At 47.3% G+C, this 17,783-nt stretch overlaps 1 protein-coding gene across 9 annotated transcripts in view; it reads left to right on the top strand.

The window, feature by feature from the left end:
• The window catches only part of acaca (acetyl-CoA carboxylase alpha), a 51,364-nt gene that overhangs the window by 14,782 nt on the left and 18,799 nt on the right, over positions 1-17,783 (top strand). For 2 of the 9 annotated variants that reach the window (XM_042708591.1, XM_042708592.1), the window contains exons 22-44: positions 81-169; positions 645-769; positions 1,615-1,728; positions 2,190-2,303; positions 2,476-2,565; positions 2,789-2,907; positions 4,123-4,146; positions 4,999-5,079; positions 5,805-5,948; positions 6,191-6,326; positions 6,533-6,640; positions 6,783-6,839; positions 7,249-7,293; positions 7,702-7,743; positions 8,674-8,889; positions 9,243-9,398; positions 10,212-10,415; positions 11,237-11,392; positions 11,504-11,650; positions 11,892-12,161; positions 12,409-12,506; positions 14,368-14,488; positions 15,261-15,371. In XM_042708591.1, the coding sequence (XP_042564525.1) occupies positions 81-169; positions 645-769; positions 1,615-1,728; positions 2,190-2,303; positions 2,476-2,565; positions 2,789-2,907; positions 4,123-4,146; positions 4,999-5,079; positions 5,805-5,948; positions 6,191-6,326; positions 6,533-6,640; positions 6,783-6,839; positions 7,249-7,293; positions 7,702-7,743; positions 8,674-8,889; positions 9,243-9,398; positions 10,212-10,415; positions 11,237-11,392; positions 11,504-11,650; positions 11,892-12,161; positions 12,409-12,506; positions 14,368-14,488; positions 15,261-15,371 (2,767 nt within the window). The remainder of the gene's footprint in view (positions 1-80; positions 170-644; positions 770-1,614; positions 1,729-2,189; positions 2,304-2,475; positions 2,566-2,788; positions 2,908-4,122; positions 4,147-4,998; positions 5,080-5,804; positions 5,949-6,190; positions 6,327-6,532; positions 6,641-6,782; positions 6,840-7,248; positions 7,294-7,701; positions 7,744-8,673; positions 8,890-9,242; positions 9,399-10,211; positions 10,416-11,236; positions 11,393-11,503; positions 11,651-11,891; positions 12,162-12,408; positions 12,507-14,367; positions 14,489-15,260; positions 15,372-17,783) is intronic. The other 7 variants (XM_042708594.1, XM_042708593.1, XM_031572566.2 and 4 more) reach the window with 7 other exon arrangements.

The following is a 17,783-nucleotide window of genomic DNA, read 5'->3' as shown; positions in this document are numbered from 1 at the left end:
TCTCTTCGCTGGTCGCTGCAACCTAACCCCTGTTCCTCCCCCCCCCCCACCACACCCCACCCCACCCCCCGCCCTGGCAGGTACCGCAGTGGCATCCGCGGGCACATGAAGGCCGTGGTGATGGACCTGCTCCGGCAGTACCTGAAGGTGGAGGTGCAGTTTCAGCATGGTGAGTGGGAGCCGTCTGCAGCAAACACACACACACTGGCAGCAGAACCACGCCCGCTGCTGCACTCCCTTAGAATGGAAGTCATCGGATGGGTTGGGTGAACTGAGACATTAGACACCTACTACTATATCATTGAGTATAAATGAGCTCATCTTAATGACCAAGCAGGAGTTGAGAAGGTCTGCGGTCTGCTACTGCTACAGAGATGCCAGTCGATGCAAACCGTGTAAGCGTAGTGTTACTGTTTAGGTTGGCTGTCTGTGTTACAGTGCTGCGTTGATATGAAATCATTTAGCTAGGATTTGTTAGGTTATGCCAATATTGCAGTTTTCATTTCTGTCCATATGGTGGCAGTATGTGTCTTTTTTAGCTGAGCACACCACTGTGGTACCCATGGCCGTACCACCGTATTTGACCTGCCGTTCTGCTTCCCTGAGCGTGTTTTCTGAATGTCTACGTGTGTTTGCGCACACAGGGCATTATGACAAATGCGTGTTCCACCTACGTGAGGAAAACAAAGGCGACATGGCCACTGTGCTGAACTACATCTTCTCCCACGCTCAAGTCACAAAGAAGAACTCCCTGGTCACCATGCTCATTGTAAGTACACTGTATGTCCTATGCCAAACCATGACAGACATTCATTCACACCCACTGATTTAGGATCTTGTGACATGAACATACATAAGATAATTTTGGGGGCGGACAGAACCCCCGGTGCCTAAAAACTGTTTTATTAGATGTCGCTCTGCCCTAATTGCTTGTCAAGATGGTATTTTTTTTTGTACAAACAACAGATATTTTCAGTCCATTTTGTTCCAATTAAAAGGGTGTGTGAAATGTGTGCCACCGTGCACATACACGTACCTGCTACGCAAATGTTGAAAAAACAAACTGGAAGGTTTGAAAATATTTTGCCACGGCCATCTTTATGGAGTATGGGTTTTTAATTCAATGAAATGAAGTGCAGGAGCGTTTCTCTAACTTTCTCATTTCATCCTGTTTTTCACAAATCCATTTCTGAGGCTAATTTATTATTTCTTAATTAAGTATTAACAAGGCTTACATTTATTCTCTCCCAAGGTTATCAAATAAAATCAAAGCTTTATTACAGATTCAGGGTCCAGATAAATGACATTATTAGTTCCTATTATTTATTCATGGTAATTCATTTCATTCACATAATTGTGTCCCTGGACCTACTCCCCTGTCTATATCTATTTTTCTTTCTTTCTCTCTTTCTTTTTCTTTCTCTCTCTTTTCTCTCTGTTTTTCTGTTTTTCTGTGTGTGTGCGTGTGTGCGTGTGTGTGTGTGTGTGTGTGTGTGCGCAGTTATTGGGCTTTGGTTCACCCTCTGTGTTGTGTCTTTCCTCGTGCACTGTGATGTCCCCTATTTGAAGTGATTGCGTTGCATCAGCCCCTTCTCTTTGCCTCTGTCTCTGTAGGACCAGCTGTGTGGGCGGGACCCCACGCTGACGGACGAGCTGATGGCCATTCTGACGGAGCTCACCCAGCTCAGCAAGACCACCAACGCCAAGGTGGCCCTGAGAGCGCGCCAGGTAAGTCCACCTCACCAGCTGTGCCCACCTCACCAGCTGTGCCAGCTGTGCCAGCCAGGCAAGCAAGCAAGCAGACCACTGCCAACAAGCCAGCTGCTGCTGCTGCCGCTAATGTCTTAGCCTTGGGGTAGTTCAGAGCTTTTCAGTCCTCATCCATCCATCCATCCATCCATCCATCCATCCATCCATCCATCCATCCATCCATCCATCCATCCATCCATCCATCCAAGTGCAAGTAATTCAAAAGCATGTGAAAGCGTCACAAATAAAACTAAAAAGCATCAAGAGTGCCACAGATAAGTTCAGTCAGGGAAAGATGGACGACACAGGAAAACAGGAGGGGGTTCCCCTGAGATAGCCAGCTGCTTCCCCTCAACTCGTGTAAACCTTTTGAATTGAGCCACTGCTTCAGTAGAAGTATTCACAGATGCTGACATCTTTTTTCCTCTGTCAAATCCCAGGTGCTGATCGCCTCTCACCTGCCCTCCTACGAGCTGCGGCACAATCAGGTGGAGTCCATCTTCCTGTCGGCCATTGACATGTACGGCCATCAGTTCTGCATCGAGAACCTCCAGGTGAGTGGTCTACTTGCCAGAGGATATATGGATTTGGTTGCACAACTGCTGTCATTCATTCAGCCATCTATCCTTCTGTCCATCAATCCACCCATCTTTTTTTTTTATTTTTTTTTTTATTGTTCTGTGTGATAACGTTCCCTGGTCTCCCCACTTCATCTTTGGTCCTCAGAAACTGATCTTGTCAGAAACCTCCATCTTCGACGTACTTCCCAACTTCTTCTACCACACCAATCAGGTGGTCAGGATGGCTGCACTGGAGGTAAGCTTGTCTGTCTGTCTGTCTGTCTGTCTGTGTCTGTGTCTGTGTCTGTGTCTGTCTGTCTTGTCTGTGAGCACGGCACGTCATGAAACAACATCTCCCGATGTAGCGAACAAGAAAATGTCTTCATGTACGTTTGGGTTGACTTGACGCCTCATCTGTTGAGTGTGTGTGTGTGTGTGTGTGTGTGTGTGTGTGTGTGCGCGTGTGTGTGTGTGTGCAGGTGTACGTGCGCAGGGCATACATCGCCTACGAGCTCAACAGCGTGCAACATCGCCAGCTGAGGGATAACACCTGTGTGGTGGAGTTCCAGTTCATGCTCCCCACCTCACACCCCAACAGGTACCCACAATGCACTGCAAGCCTGCCTCCTACTGCCGCCCGCCCTCCCACCCCTTCTGAGTACAGCCATGGGGGAGATTGGGGAGGGAGGATAAACCAATATTCAATGATGGAGGGATTTGATTAGGCTTGTTTGAGTGAGTCTGTAATTTAGCTTATAAACAGAACCTAGAGAATGCATGAAGTTTTGAACACTTTTGTCTAAAACATAAAATCATCCCTTTTAAACACCAAATTACAGCACAAAGTTGTAATGTATCACAGGAGACTTCAAGGCTAGAGTTGTAGAGTAGAGTAGAGTAGAGTAGAGTAGAGTAGAGTAGAGTAGAGTAGAGTAGACTAGACTAGACTAGACTAGACTAGACTAGACTAGACTAGACTAGACTAGACTAGACTAGACTAGACTAGACTAGACTAGACTAGAGGCTAAAGTTGTCTGTATGTGCAGTAGTGGGCCCTTTTGGCTTGCCATTTTAATCTGGTCCAGACGCCATGCTGGGTGTGAAGATGCATGGTCACATTAATCATGTCTTCATGCTTGCATTCACGGCTGCTGCTTGATTGTTTTGTCCAAGTGGCCGTGTCTCTGCCTGGCTCTCTTTTGTGTGCTTGATATTTATAATGATCTGATGTATTTTTTTTTTGCATGTTGTTGACTTTAAATGTTTTGCATGTTGATAACCCACAATCATCGGTATCTTGCTTGCTCATATTTGCATAGCAAGTGTTAAAGAGGCTCTCGTGTCCTATACTGCAAATAGACCCTTTGCAGTGGGTGAAGTGGGACACACTGAAGTTGTTGCATGTCCGTGAGGATCAGTCACTGGCCAAGCTTGTGTGTTCAATCTGCTCCACCGTGACCCCTCAGAGTACCTCTACTCTGATTGATTGGTCAAATATCGTCGCGCAATCACTCCGTAATCATCTTATTCTGTTGATAAATAAGACGGAGTATGATGGCTGTATGATCCCATTGACCCAACATCCAGCATCATATGTTGCTGATTTTGGTCAGTTTGAATACCCCTGTTTCCCTCTCCTCACTGCGATGTGTGATTTAAAAAAAAAAAAAAAAAAATCAACCCCACTGAGTGTTTGGGACTAAACCCGGCCCGTCATGATGACCCGCGGCCCGCACACACGGCTTAGGCCACTGACTCCTCCATATTGGTGCCTGACACTAACCAAACGGTTATCAATGTTGTTTGCTTACAGAGGGAACATCCCCACTTTAAACAGGTATAGTAATGATTCATTCTTTTACTGTCAACCAGTAGAGCAGAGAACAGCACGGTCAAACATAGATCAAGTACTCCTGACAATTAGGGATCATGGTTATTAGCAAGTCCAGGGCAACCGTGGTTTATTTGACAGTCAAAATAAAGTGAGTAAAATGTACACAGAATAGCTTTGTTGAAGGCATCACACGTCACCAAAGACACACTTTTTTGAGTGTAAATTTGTTGCAGCATACCATTTTAATTAAAGGTCCCAGTTTGCCTGTTCTGCTGTGTGTTGCTGTCGTTATCGTTGAGGCTGTTGCTTCCTCAAATTTAGTTTTCCGAACATCAGTGCTAATTGATTCTGTAAGTCATTTTGGGCTAATAGCTGTTGCATGGACTGCTGGAACAACCATATTCTTTACTACTGTATATGTTAGCCTGCCTCCCTCGTAAGTCGTTTCACACATAGGTGTGTGTGAGTGTGTGTGTGTGTGTGTGTGAGAAAAAAGAAAGAGAGAGAGAGAGAGAGAGAGAGTGTGTGTGTGTGTGTGTGTGAGAGAGTGTGTGTGGATTAGTGCGTGATGGTATTGTATATTTTAATACAATTGTGTGTTTTATTGTGTTGTGTAGGCATGCAAAGTAATGTGGCGTCAAAGCTAATTTGTTGTTAATTTAGCTTAGTGGGGCGTCCTGCTGAGTTTGAATGAGCTGTGTAAATGTCCTGTTTAATTCCTCCGCTCCGTCATGGAGCCCGTGATGATACCATGTGATGCGTTTGTCATGGCCAGTGCCTACACTATCTGAGTGTTTGTGTGTGTGTGTGCTTGCGCATGTGTGTGTGTGCTACTGCCACGGTTCTCTTAGGAAGATGTCTCCTCCGGAACGCCATCAGGCTAAAGCGGCTAACACAGCAGCCCCAGCCAGTAACATCCCCAGTAGCAAACCTCAAGTTAGTGACTCCAGTGTAAACGACCAAAGCTCTGGCCATGGGACTAACTTTCCCATGACAATTTCCTCACTCACTCCCTCATTAACTAACCGGGGGCTGTGTCCAGTTTTTCCCCAGACTGTCCACTGACTTAGGTGATGGTCACCTCGGGTTAAGGGCAGAACATGTTAAACTCTTGTGAATCGCTGGTGTTTTTAAAAAGGACTGTTTGTTCTTCCTGTGTGTCTGGGGCCTCGGTGTTCTCAACATCACCTGGAGCAGGAGGTTCTTGGGTGGGGTTCTCACTATCAAGGCTCGCCTCTCCTCAAGCCTCAAGTTGTGTCACTACCTTTGGTTGCAACACGTTTAGCATTTAAGGGGTTCATTCAGGCACATTTTATCCGCTCAGGAGAAAGAGGGAACAAAAACTGTTTACTAGTGAAGACCTCCACATTTGAGAGGATAAATGGTTGCCGTAAGTATTGGGATGAGGCGAACCTGTCTGCCTAACATGGGTCTGATGCTTTCTTGTCTGGTTTGATGGTGTGGGTCTGAATGGCAGTTGGTGCTTTGGGAATGGTTAGGGTCTATTTTTTTTTTTTTTTTTTTTTATTATTATTATTTATTTTTATTTTTAATTTATTTAGACCAACATCAACCTCTGAAGCCCAAACTGTAACCCTGTACTTGTTGTTGTTGTTGTGCGTGTATGCGTACCTGTGTGTGTGTGTGTGTCTTTGCCACAGAATGTCATTCTCCTCCAACCTGAACCATTACGGCATGGCACATATGGCCAGCGTGAGTGATGTGCTGCTGGACACCTCCTTCACCCCACCCTGCCAGCGGATGGGAGCCATGGTGTCCTTCCAGTCATTCCAGGAGTTCACCAGGTACGGGTGTGTGTGTGTGTGTGTGTGTGTGTGTGTGTGTGTGTGTGTGTGTGTGTGTGTGTGTGTGTGTGTGTGTGTGTGTGTGTGTGTGTGTGTGTGTGTGTGTGTGTGTGTGTGTGTGTGTGTGTGTGTGTGTGTGTGTGTGTGATGTCTCTGTGTATTGCTGACTGTTAATGTTAAGGTTTTCTGTGCTGTAGTGTAGACAGAGAGGGATCATTTCTTCCTTCTCTTGTATTCTTGAGGTTTAGTGGATTTGGTGTCTCGTCTCCCTCCAGGAACATTAGGGACGTGTTGAGCTGCTTCTCAGACTCCCCGCCGTCCAGCCCCACCTTCCCAGAGGGGGGGAACCCAGTCCTCTACGGAGAGGACGACAACAAGGTCAGGAACCTTTCTTACGAGGGGAACCACTTCTCCACTGTTCTTCTTTGCGCAGCTTCTAGTAGCATTCAGTGTAGATAAATATACGATCATCTGTATCATCTAAATAGAAGAGGTCTGTTTAACCCTTTTTCCGTGTTATTTAAAGCCTTCCAACAGTTTGGATCTGTCTGCTAAAGTATGGATATGTTTGTGTGAAACTGTAGAGCATCCTAGATGAGCCCATCCATATCCTCAACGTGGCCATTAAGACGGACAGTGACATCGACGACGATGGACTGGCAGCCATGTTCCGCGAGTTCACCCAGACAAAGGTCAGAACCGTGATGTGCCATACTGTCCCTGATGTGTCCCTCATGGGTGTGCCCGTCTCATGGCAGCTTGTTCGGTGCATGGGCACCGATGCCCCCCTGAGACGCCCGACAGCTGGCTCATCTGTGTGTTCTTGTCTCACAGAGAACCATGCTGTTTGAACATGGCATCCGCAGACTGACTTTCCTGGTAGCTCAGAAGGTTAGTTCTTTAATTCAACTCTCTCACACTCTCTCTCACACTCTCTCTGTCTCTCTCTCCCCCCCCCCCTCTCTCGCTCTGTCTCTCTCTCTCTCTTTCTTTCCCCCCCCCCTCTCTCTTTTTTTTTTTTTTTTTTTTTTTTCTTCAGTCTGCTTTTCTAAGATCACGCTGCAATTAATGTCATCAAAATAAATTGTGTGTTTTGTTCGTTGTCAAGTTCCCAGGCCATAATTGGAATGTGGTGTAATTGACAGTCATTGTTGAACCTGTGCTTTTCTGTGTGCATGCTGCGCCTCTCCTCCTCCTCTCCTCTCCTCTTCTCTTCTCTTCCCCTGCTCCTTTCCTCTCTTTGCTGTTTCTCCGTCTCCCTCCGTCCTCCTTCGCGCTCCGGTGATTCTGCGCTTGGCAGGATTTCAGGAAGCAGGTGAATTGTGAAGTGGACCAGCGCTTCCATGTAAGTAAACTGGGAGATCTGAGTCCCCCGTTCAGGTGTGCGGCCTCGTCTGCTAATAAACTGATGGATTGTGAAGGCTGGTTAGTTTCAGTGGTTAGGTTTATTGTATTGTAATAGAATAGGGACATTAGCTGGGATGTTTCGGCTCATTGTTGTTGTGGAGTCCCTTCCTTCACATCATTAAGTTCATTACCATAAGATGCCGATGATCCGCGCTGAACACCGTTTGGATCAACATGAAGTTTTTTTTTTTCCGCTCTTAATGCACTCAGTCTGACTCACTAACTCACTGCAAAAGCTAGACAGCATTCCACCTCACTTGACACTTGCAAAAAAATGTTTAACTTTGCATGCATTTTAACATTTTATTTTTCATTAATTTCTTTTTGTGCTTCATTTCCATCACAGAGGGAGTTCCCCAAATTTTTCACCTTCCGTGCCCGAGACAAGGTGAGTGACACCTGCAGGAGACCCAGACCCTTGTACACTAGATCAGAAGATGACTGTTATTTTCAGGATGGTTTCTGTCCATCCATAGTGAAAAGTGACCGCATCAATGAAATGGTAGATTTAGCTGTCGACTCGCTAAAAGTGAGGACAAGATCGATGGTTGCCACTGTCTCTTCTGCCACTCCTGATAGATTTAGCAAAATAAGGCTCCACCAAACCTCATTACATTAATGACCTTTTTAATTATTTTACCCATTCGAGAGGAATGGCATCCATTAGCAGGGTGTGGTGATTACCTTCCATTTTAATACTCCCCCCTTCAGAAAATGGCTCCTGGCCATTTCCCAACACTATTGATTCTCTTCCTTATTAAACTCTCAAGAGATTTTTTTTTTTAAGAGAACCATGATTGGCTTAAGAAAGTTCTCTCTGCAACACCTATTTAGACTAAGACTAGATCATGTGTCAGAGACTAAAGACTAAATATTGGTTCATGTTTGTGTATACTATGTTTGTCACCTTTTGAACTCGCTCACCTGAATGATATGATATCACAGCGCTGGAGCTAGTCTGTCATATTAGTTGTTTGTGTGCGTATTGACATGTCTGTGGCTGAAGCCCAGTTATCGACCTCACTGTGTGTCTGTCTGTGTGTCTGTCTGTGTGTCTGTCTGTCTGTGTGTCTGTGTGTGTGTGTCTGTGTGTGTGTTTCTGTGTGTGTGTGTCTGTGCGTGTGTGTGTGTCTGTGTGTCTGTGTGTCTGTGTGTGTGTGTGTGTCTGTCTGTGTCTGTGTGTCTGTCTGTGTCTGTGTGTGTGTGTGTGTGTGTGTGTGTGTGTGTGTGTGTGTGTGTGTGTGTGTGTGTGTGTGTGTGTGTGTGTGTGTGTGTGTGTGTGTGTGTGTGTGTGTGTGTGTCTTTGTGTGCGCCCCAGTTTGAGGAGGACCGCATCTACAGGCACCTGGAGCCCGCCCTTGCCTTCCAGCTGGAGCTGAACCGCATGCGTAACTTCGCCCTGACCGCCATCCCCTGTGCCAACCACAAGATGCACCTGTATCTGGGCGCCGCGCGCGTGGAGGCGGGCGCCGAGGTCACGGACTACCGCTTCTTTGTGCGCGCCATCATCCGCCACTCCGACCTGGTCACCAAGGTGAGATCTAAGGGCCGTGCCTGGGTTTGGATTCTGTTCTGGGTTTTTTTTTTTTGGGGGGGGGGGGGGGGGAATTGTGTAATGGATTTTGGTGTTAAGAGTTAAATAAAAATGTGCATGTAGACATGGTGCTTGAATTTGGGGTTTTATTATATGGGAAAAAAATCTGTTGTGTGTGTATACTCTCTCACTCTCTCTCACACACATACACACACACACACAAACACACACCTACCTACCTACGTGTGTGTGTGTGTGTGTGTGTGTGTGTGTGTGTGTGTGTGTGTGTGTGTGTGTGTGTCTCAGCTATGATTGTTGTGTAACCCCCATGCCTGGTCTCTTTCTCCCTGCAGGAGGCCTCCTTTGAGTACCTGCACAATGAGGCCGAGAGGCTGCTTCTGGAGGCCATGGACGAGCTGGAGGTGGCCTTCAACAACACCACCGTCCGCACCGACTGCAACCACATCTTCCTCAACTTTGTGCCCACTGTCATCATGGACCCCTCCAAGGTTGGAGCATCTCATTTTGGATGTTTGTGACTCTCGTCTCGTCTCTCGTCTATCTTCAGTCTCCCGAATGTGTTTTTTTTTTTTTGTATATTAACATCCATCACAGAAGGACCACTGGTTTTACATAATGTTTGCCAGTCCGTTGTACTTCCAAAAACTGTATTTTGTTTTAATTTATGTTTTCCTTGAGATGAATGCATTATGTACTGTTTAGGTGAAGGTAGTCTGCAGTCCTCATGTCTCTGTACCCTCTGTCCATATGAGTACCTCTGAGGCTGTGCGCTCTATGGTGGATCATTCTAGAGCAGATCTGTGTAACCTCCGTGTCTCTATGGTGGATCATTCTAGAGCAGATCTCTCGTAACCTCCGTGTCTCCCCAGATCGAGGAGTCTGTGCGCTCTATGGTGGATCATTCTAGAGCAGATCTGTGTAACCTCCGTGTCTCCCCAGATCGAGGCGTCTGTGCGCTCGACTCATTCTAGAGCAGATCTCTCGTAACCTCCGTGTCTCCCCAGATCGAGGCGTCTGTGCGCTCGACTCATTCTAGAGCAGATCTGTGTAACCGCCGTGTCTCCCCAGATCGAGGAGTCTGTGTGCTCTATGGTGACTCATTCTAGAGCAGATCTCTCGTAACCTCCGTGTCTCTATGGTGGATCATTCTAGAGCAGATCTGTGTAACCTCCGTGTCTCCCCAGATCGAGGAGTCTGTGCGCTCTATGGTGACTCATTCTAGAGCAGATCTCTCGTAACCTCCGTGTCTCTATGGTGGATCATTCTAGAGCAGATCTCTCGTAACCTCCGTGTCTCCCCAGATCGAGGAGTCTGTGCGCTCTATGGTGATGCGCTACGGCAGTCGGCTGTGGAAGCTGCGCGTGCTGCAGGCCGAGCTGAAGATCAACATCCGGCTGACGCCCACAGGCAAGCAGATCCCCATCCGCCTCTTCCTCACCAACGAGTCTGGATACTATCTGGACATCAGCCTCTACAAGGAGGTCACCGACACCCGCACTGGACAGGTGAGGCTCGGTCTCAACCTCCATGTGTACCGCACCCTTGCTACAAACATCACAGTTGCAATGTCGTGACATCGTAACCTTATAAATATTACAAATATTTGGATTTGCTTATGACCGTCATCCTGTTCTTGTTTTTTGGAGTAAAGGAATTTGAAAAATTGTGCCACATTGTTACCCACTGTTCCACTAATATTACTCAAAAACCATCATATCCCTTAATGCGAATTTGAAGAGGCATGAATTGAACCATGGCTTTGGAAAGCAAATTCTCTTGATGCATTTAAGTCTTAAGTCTAATTGTGCTTCCCCTAGCGTAAAATCCGTCCCCTCTTAAAACGTCCATTTTTGCAAGGGGGAAATGACAAGTACGTAGTGATGAGGAACGTCGAGGTGTTCTGTAGTAAAGTCTTAGAGGATCCAGCTTTCATCATCACAAATCACTAATGGGTATTTTTATTTCTGTCTCTCGACGGAATACCAAGGCTGTGGTGACTTCCATTCCATTCCAACATTCTTATAAACCGCTCTTGTTCATTGCTGTCATTTACTTTACGAAGCACAGAATCGAATGAGTTTGGACGCCTGATTGATTAAAGAAGATGAACATCCCAGATTTTTCTACATGTTTCTTCTTTTTTCAGTCAAAAATGGTTTTGATGGGTGTGGTCCGGAACACTGTATTTGAGATACAGAAAATGTACTCAAGTTCACTGACCAGCCTGGGACCCCTGTCCTTGTGTTTTTTGCGTGGGGGGTTTCATGGCATTCAAGAGTTGTCTAAAGCGTGTCGATTTCCCCCCCCGCCCCCCTCCAATCTGTAGATCATGTTCCAGGCGTACGGGGACAAGCAGGGCCCCCTGCACGGCATGCTCATCAACACGCCCTACGTCACCAAAGACCTGCTGCAGTCCAAGCGCTTCCAGGCCCAGAGTCTGGGCACCACCTACGTCTACGACTTCCCCGAGATGTTCAGACAGGTAAAAAAGCCACATGCATGTGGCAGGTGTAAGGTGTTAAACAGCAGTGTAGTATTGAGGTGTGAAATATTTCCTGTGCATGTCATGGAGAGTTTCTGTGTGTTCTGGTAGTCCCTGAGGAAGCTGTGGACGAGCATGGAGACTTTCGCCCGGCTGCCCAAGTGCCCTCTGCCCTCTGAGCTGCTCACCTTCACCGAGCTGGTGCTGGACCCGGCGGGCCTGCTGGTGCAGATGAACCGCCTGCCCGGAGGAAATGAGGTGAGCTGAGCCGGGGGGTTGGGTGGGGGATCTGGGGACGGGGGGGGATTGACCTCATCGCCTCACGGGAAGGTGGCGCAGACACATGCGCCTAAGCTTGAGAGTTGTGCAGTACCTCAGATGCCCAGCAGGGGTCTCTGTGTGTCCACTTGTACAGTGTACCGAGATTGCAGAGATATTATTGAGCAAATATGGCTTTGTTTTGTTTTGTTTTTTTGCGCTTGTGTGCGCGCGCGTGTAGATCGGCATGGTGGCTTGGCGTATGACCATCCGCACCCCGGAGTACCCGCTCGGGCGCGAGATCATCGTCATCAGCAACGACATCACGCACAAGATCGGCTCGTTCGGGCCGCAGGAGGACGTGCTCTTCCTGCAGGCGTCGGAGATGGCCCGCGAGTGCGGCATCCCACGCATCTACATCGCCGCCAACAGCGGCGCCCGCATCGGCCTGGCCGAGGAGATCCGCCATATGTTCCACGTGGCCTGGCAGGACCCGGTTGACCCCTATAAGGTGAGAGGTCAGAGGGGCGTAGCACTGGTGAAAAGCAGTGTGAAAGAGTGAAAGAGGATGACCATGACATGAGAAAAGGTTATGGGGGGGGCTTACATCTTATTCTTTGGTGAGGACAGCCATTAAAGCAGCTTTAAAAATGTGTTTTGTCAAACATTAATATGGAAACACCGCTTCAAAACCAAACATGCGACTGAAAGCAGTCATAGCAGTTTAACAGCTGTGCATCTGGTTTTTTTCCCCCCAGGGCTTTAAGTACCTGTACCTGACACCGCAGGACTATAAAAAGGTGTCTGCTCTGAACTCTGTGCATGTTGAGCATGTGGAGGATGAGGGCGAATCGAGGTGAGTCACCCCCCCCCCCCCAACCCCACCACCACCCCAACCTACCACCACCCTCACTATGCTTAGAGCTGCTCGGTCACGGGACTGCAGTAAACATCTCATGGAATGATTGGGACCTTCCCATTTTGCAGTCTCACTTGACCAGCTTAGGGGGGCTGGAAGAGTGTGTGGGCGGGGGGGGGCTGGAAGAGTGTGTGGGGGGGGGGGGGGCTGGAAGAGTGTGTGTGGGGGGGGGGGGGGGGGGGGCCATGGCAGCGGGCTCCACATGTCAAAGCCTTCACTGGGTCCTCATTGTGAATGGATAGACAATTTTTGCCGATAATGCATAGCAAAGCATAATTTCGCTGAAATTGTTTTCGCTCAAACTGTGCTGAAAACGTTACTACTGGTTCAACATGGGAAGACTGAGACGGATCATTTATTTTTGAGGGGGCAGTGGTTTTCATCATATTATATTAGAACGATTATCGATGTAAGGAATCTTTGATTCAATGTAGCATCGTTGGTGGCCGCATGCTAGACTGTGTTTATTATGCAAATGAACACGGTTTTGTTTTATTTGTACGAGGCAGCTGTAATTTATCGCAAACATCATCTGCCGAGGCCTTCTCTGGGTCTGTCTGACTTTACGTGATGGTAAATAGCTTATTAGCAACCTTAAAACAGAGTAGGCAGGCTATCATATTTCGCCTCACTTCTGTTAGCCCAATGTGAATCTGTTCACCACGTTTTGCCGATGCTGACAAACATTTATAGGATTTATTAAGTGTCATAGTTCCATTGGTTTGATGATAATCTCGTGTAGTTGTAGGATGTTGCTTGAGAATAGGTGTCGGTTATGCAAAAAATATGGCTTCTACAGTAAATCTAGCGACAGTAAATCAGGCGTTTATGTGGTCCTATGATCTCAAATTCTTAACTGTGTGCATCTAAATGCTATAACGGTAATGTGTTTTATTTTATTTTTGCTCCAAAAAAAAAAGTCATCATTTAAGGCCCAAACATAAAACCTGCGGTCCTCCGCTGCTTTGGTGGATTGGTTTTGTCCATCAAAAGGTTTTTTCAGCAGGTTTTTACGTGCAGCTCAGTTTGATCAAAGTAGTGGTTGCAATGTAAAATACACTGTAATTTCCTGGTAACACCACTGCCTTTATGCTTTCCATTTCTGTCTCAAACGGTGGGCTTTTCCCTGGGGGAGGATGCCCCCTTACAGGTCTCTGGCCTGACCCTGTGTTCTTACTTCCTCCACCCCTGACCCTGTGTTCTTACTTCCTCCACCCCTGACCCTGTGTTCTTACTTCCTCCACCCCTGACCCTGTGTTCTTACTTCCTCCACCCCTGACCCTGTGTTCTTACTTCCTCCACCCCTGACCCTGTGTTCTTACTTCCTCCACCCCTGACCCTGTGTTCTTACTTCCTCCACCCCTGACCCTGTGTTCTTACTTCCTCCACCCCTGACCCTGTGTTCTTACTTCCTCCACCCCACCCCCTCCTCCCCACCTTGACACTCATTCCGGTGCCACTCGACCAGCTTGAAAACGATGATGATCTATTTTTCTGTCATTTTATGTGTGGCTGTCGGGGCTACCATTTATAATCAACATCTTCCTGTAAAAAGTGTTGAGCCGTTCTGCATAGGTGAACCCAGGGTTCTGCACCGTAGTAATAGCAGTAGGAGACCTACAAGGCTGGAGGACTCTGTTCTGTAGTAATAGCAGTAGGGGACCTACAAGGCTGGAGGGTTCTGTTCTGTAGTAATAGCAGTAGGGGACCTACAAGGCTGGAGGACTCTGTTCTGTAGTAATAGCAGTAGGAGACCTACAAGGCTGGAGATCTGACACCTCCACCGTCTCACCTTCAGGTACAAAATCACTGACATCATCGGGAAGGAGGAGGGGCTTGGAGTGGAGAACCTGCGCGGTTCCGGAATGATTGCCGGTGAATCTTCTCTGGCCTATGATGAAGTCATCACCATGAACCTGGTAGGCACACCTGCACTTTTTATATACTATATACTACACTTCTTACCTCAACTGCTGCTAGTCCCAATTCTGTTCATATCACATATCTATTTCTTACTGTACATATATATTTATTTATTTATTCACTTACTCCACTTTACATATGCACATACTCTGCACTTTTTTGCTATTTTGCACTTCTGGTTGGATGCTAAACTGCATTTCGTTGTCTCAGTACTTGTACTCTGTGCAATGACAATAAAGTTGAATCTAATCTAATCTAATCTAAATCACAGACAGACTGACCGTACCGCTCATCATAATTATGTTCTAGTCATCAGTCTATCCGTAGTAAAAGACAGTGGATGAATCCTCCAGAGAAGTGCTGGGCCGATACCCGTTATTGTCATTGTTATTTCTGACATGAAACTGACCAGAAGCCATTTCTACGAAATGAATTAGGGATGTCAGGTTGACTTTGACTGTTTGTGATTTGGTTGTTTATTTTATGTTAAATTATGAAGAACACATACAAAATAGAAATTCCTACATTACAAATTTTGAGCACTTGAGCCTGATATTTGCCACGGACACTTATTTTTGAAAACCAAAACCGATATGCCCGAAATCATCATGGGATTGACATCATGGAAGTAAATCTGTGCAATTGCCATGATATTCAGTTTAGGTCCCATCGTCCAGCCCTATTCCACAGTAGTGTTAATGCGAGCATGACTATATTTATTGATGTTGACATGGTTACGAACTGCGGCGTGTCCTCCCTGATGTCCAGGTGACGTGTCGAGCCATTGGGATCGGGGCTTACCTGGTCCGCCTGGGCCAGAGAACCATCCAGGTGGAGAACTCCCACATCATCCTCACGGGGGCCGGCGCCCTCAACAAGGTGCGTAGTCCAAACCCTCTGTAGGTGCGATCCAGAACCGCATGACCCAGTCTTTATTGTCTTTACAGTCCATACGTTTTCAACCTTATTTCTTTGTCATGGTTTTGTTCTGCGTGTGTGTTCTGCGTGTGTGTTCTGCGTGTGTGTGTGTGTGTGTGTGTGTGTGTGTGTGTGTGTGTGTGTGTGTGTGTGTGTGTGTGTGTGTGTGTGTGTGTGTGTGTGTGTGTGTGTGTGTGTGTGTGCCTCGTCAGCATTAATGAGTGATGATGGGCCTGTGGCACAGACACACACGTGCTACCTGCCTCCTCTCTCTGGCGTGGGGCGTCTCACAGCAGGGGGCTTTGTTTAAGCACTCCCTCCCTCAGACAGGCATGTGTACATAAATTAACTGGGCCTAAATGACAGACAGGAGGCGTGTTAATTTTATTCCTCGCTTTATATATTTCATTTTTTCTTAATTGTGCTGGTAATTTGATTCCAGAGGAGGCTGGGCGAGTTGTGACAGGACTTATGTGTGTTCCTTCACTCTCTCTGCCATCAGCCGTGACCTGCAGAGATTGTTTTTTAATTTGTGCGCTTAAAGCATCTGCATTTTAATATGACTTTCCATTATTATAATTGTTATACTGTAGCCTATCAGCTGAATTCATTTGTTTTGACATATTACCTGGCTGTGTACAGATCGTGTGGTGTGGTGTGGTGTGTGTGTGTGTGTGTGTGTGTGTGTGTGTGTGTGTGTGTGTCAGAAAGAAAGAGAGCGAGAGAAAGTGTGTGTGTGTGTGTGTGTGTGTGTGTGTGTGTGTGTGTGTGTGTGTGTGTGTGTGTGTGTGTGAGGGAGGGGGAGAGAGAGGGGGTGTTTGTGTATAGGTGAGTAGGGGGTAGGGAGAAGGAGAGCAGACATAATATATCCATTGTGCGTTGGTGAATCCATGTATTTGCTGGGATCTGGCGCGGAGGCACAGGAGGAGAGGAGAGGAGAGTGAGTCAGGCTTATTGCAGGGTTTTTGTGGCCCCTGCCTGGAACAATAGCGCACAGTAGGACGCGGAACACACACACACACAGCGCTGTGTGTAAATCAGCAGGCGAAGAGGAATCGTAAAAGATGTTTGTGTTCCTTCTCCATCTCTCGCTCGCTCGCTCTGTCTTTCTATCTCTCTCACTCTGTCTCTTCCCCCTCCTCCCTCTGTCCCTCTCTGTCTCTCTCTCTCCCTTCTCCGTTTCACACTCCAGTAATCTTCCCCAAACACCCTCCCTCTTTCCCTCCCACTCCCCCCCCCCCCCCCCCCCCCCCCCTCCACCTCCTCTCACCGCGTGCCCAGCACCCCCGCCCCCCCCCTCCCCGTCCCCGTCGCCGTGGTGAGTCAGGGTGGTGCTGCTCCAGAGGGAATAATAGAGAGCCAAGCGTGAAGTTGTTATTTGCATAGAAATAGCTTGACGCCTGGGGCGGCGGCTTGGGAGAAGGACACCCATATCATTTGTCTAAAATCAGACTGAAAAACTTGTGCTGAGGCAGTCTCTCTCTCTCTCTCTCTCTCTCTCTCTCTCTCTCTCTCTCTCTCTCTCTCTCTCTCTCTCTCTCTCTCTCTGGGCACATCTCCCTCGCTCTGTCGTCGTCTTTCTCTCTATCTCTCTCTTCTTTTTTTTCTTTTTCTTTTTCTTTTTTTCCCCGTTCCTCACATTGGCACATCCTCACGGTTGACTGACTGTGAATTAACACGTCTCTTCGGTCACCACGAGACAACATATGGCTGCTGCAACATGCTCATTTCAGTTTACAGCGGCTGCTTCCGCGGGTTATGATCTTTATTACGCCGACGTGTGAATGTGCAGCTGACTCTCTTCCAGTTTGGCTTCCACTGTTTCTGACTGTCGATTAGCAGTACGAACGTACAGGACTATCGGTTTCATCACATCGTGCGGGCAATATGGAAAGCATGAATAGCCTATGTGATGCTTTGTTTACTGTAGCTAGTTTTGTTGACATTACATTGAAAGGGCAGCCATGTTTAAGAATTCGAAGCACATCAGGAAATTTCACCCCATTAGCTCTTTGCCTAATAGCATCCTCAGCTGAAGACAAATGACTGTTTTTGGCAGTTTAGTTCACCTTCACGTGAAGCTGGGGAAAATGGCCGTGTTGACTTTTAAAATGTCTTGACAATGAACTGGGGGCCTGGAGTAAGCTCCCCTTTCTCTCTCTCTCTCTCTCTCTCTCTCACTCACTCTGTCTGTCTCACACACACTCTGTCTGTCTGTCTGTCTCTCTCTCTCTCTCACACTCATTCTCACTCACTCACTCAGAGCAATGTTGGATGTAATCACCCTTTTGTTGCCTGAGAAGGATTGAGGAGAAGGCATAAGATATGGAGTCAGAGGACTACCGAGGAGAGAGGGAAAGAGAGAGGGAGGGA

The sequence above is a fragment of the Clupea harengus genome, chromosome 8 (assembly GCF_900700415.2).
Source record: "Clupea harengus chromosome 8, Ch_v2.0.2, whole genome shotgun sequence".
NCBI classification, from domain to species: Eukaryota; Metazoa; Chordata; class Actinopteri; order Clupeiformes; family Clupeidae; genus Clupea; species Clupea harengus.
Note: the sequence above shows the minus strand (reverse complement) of the source record. Positions and strands in the feature narration are given on the sequence as shown.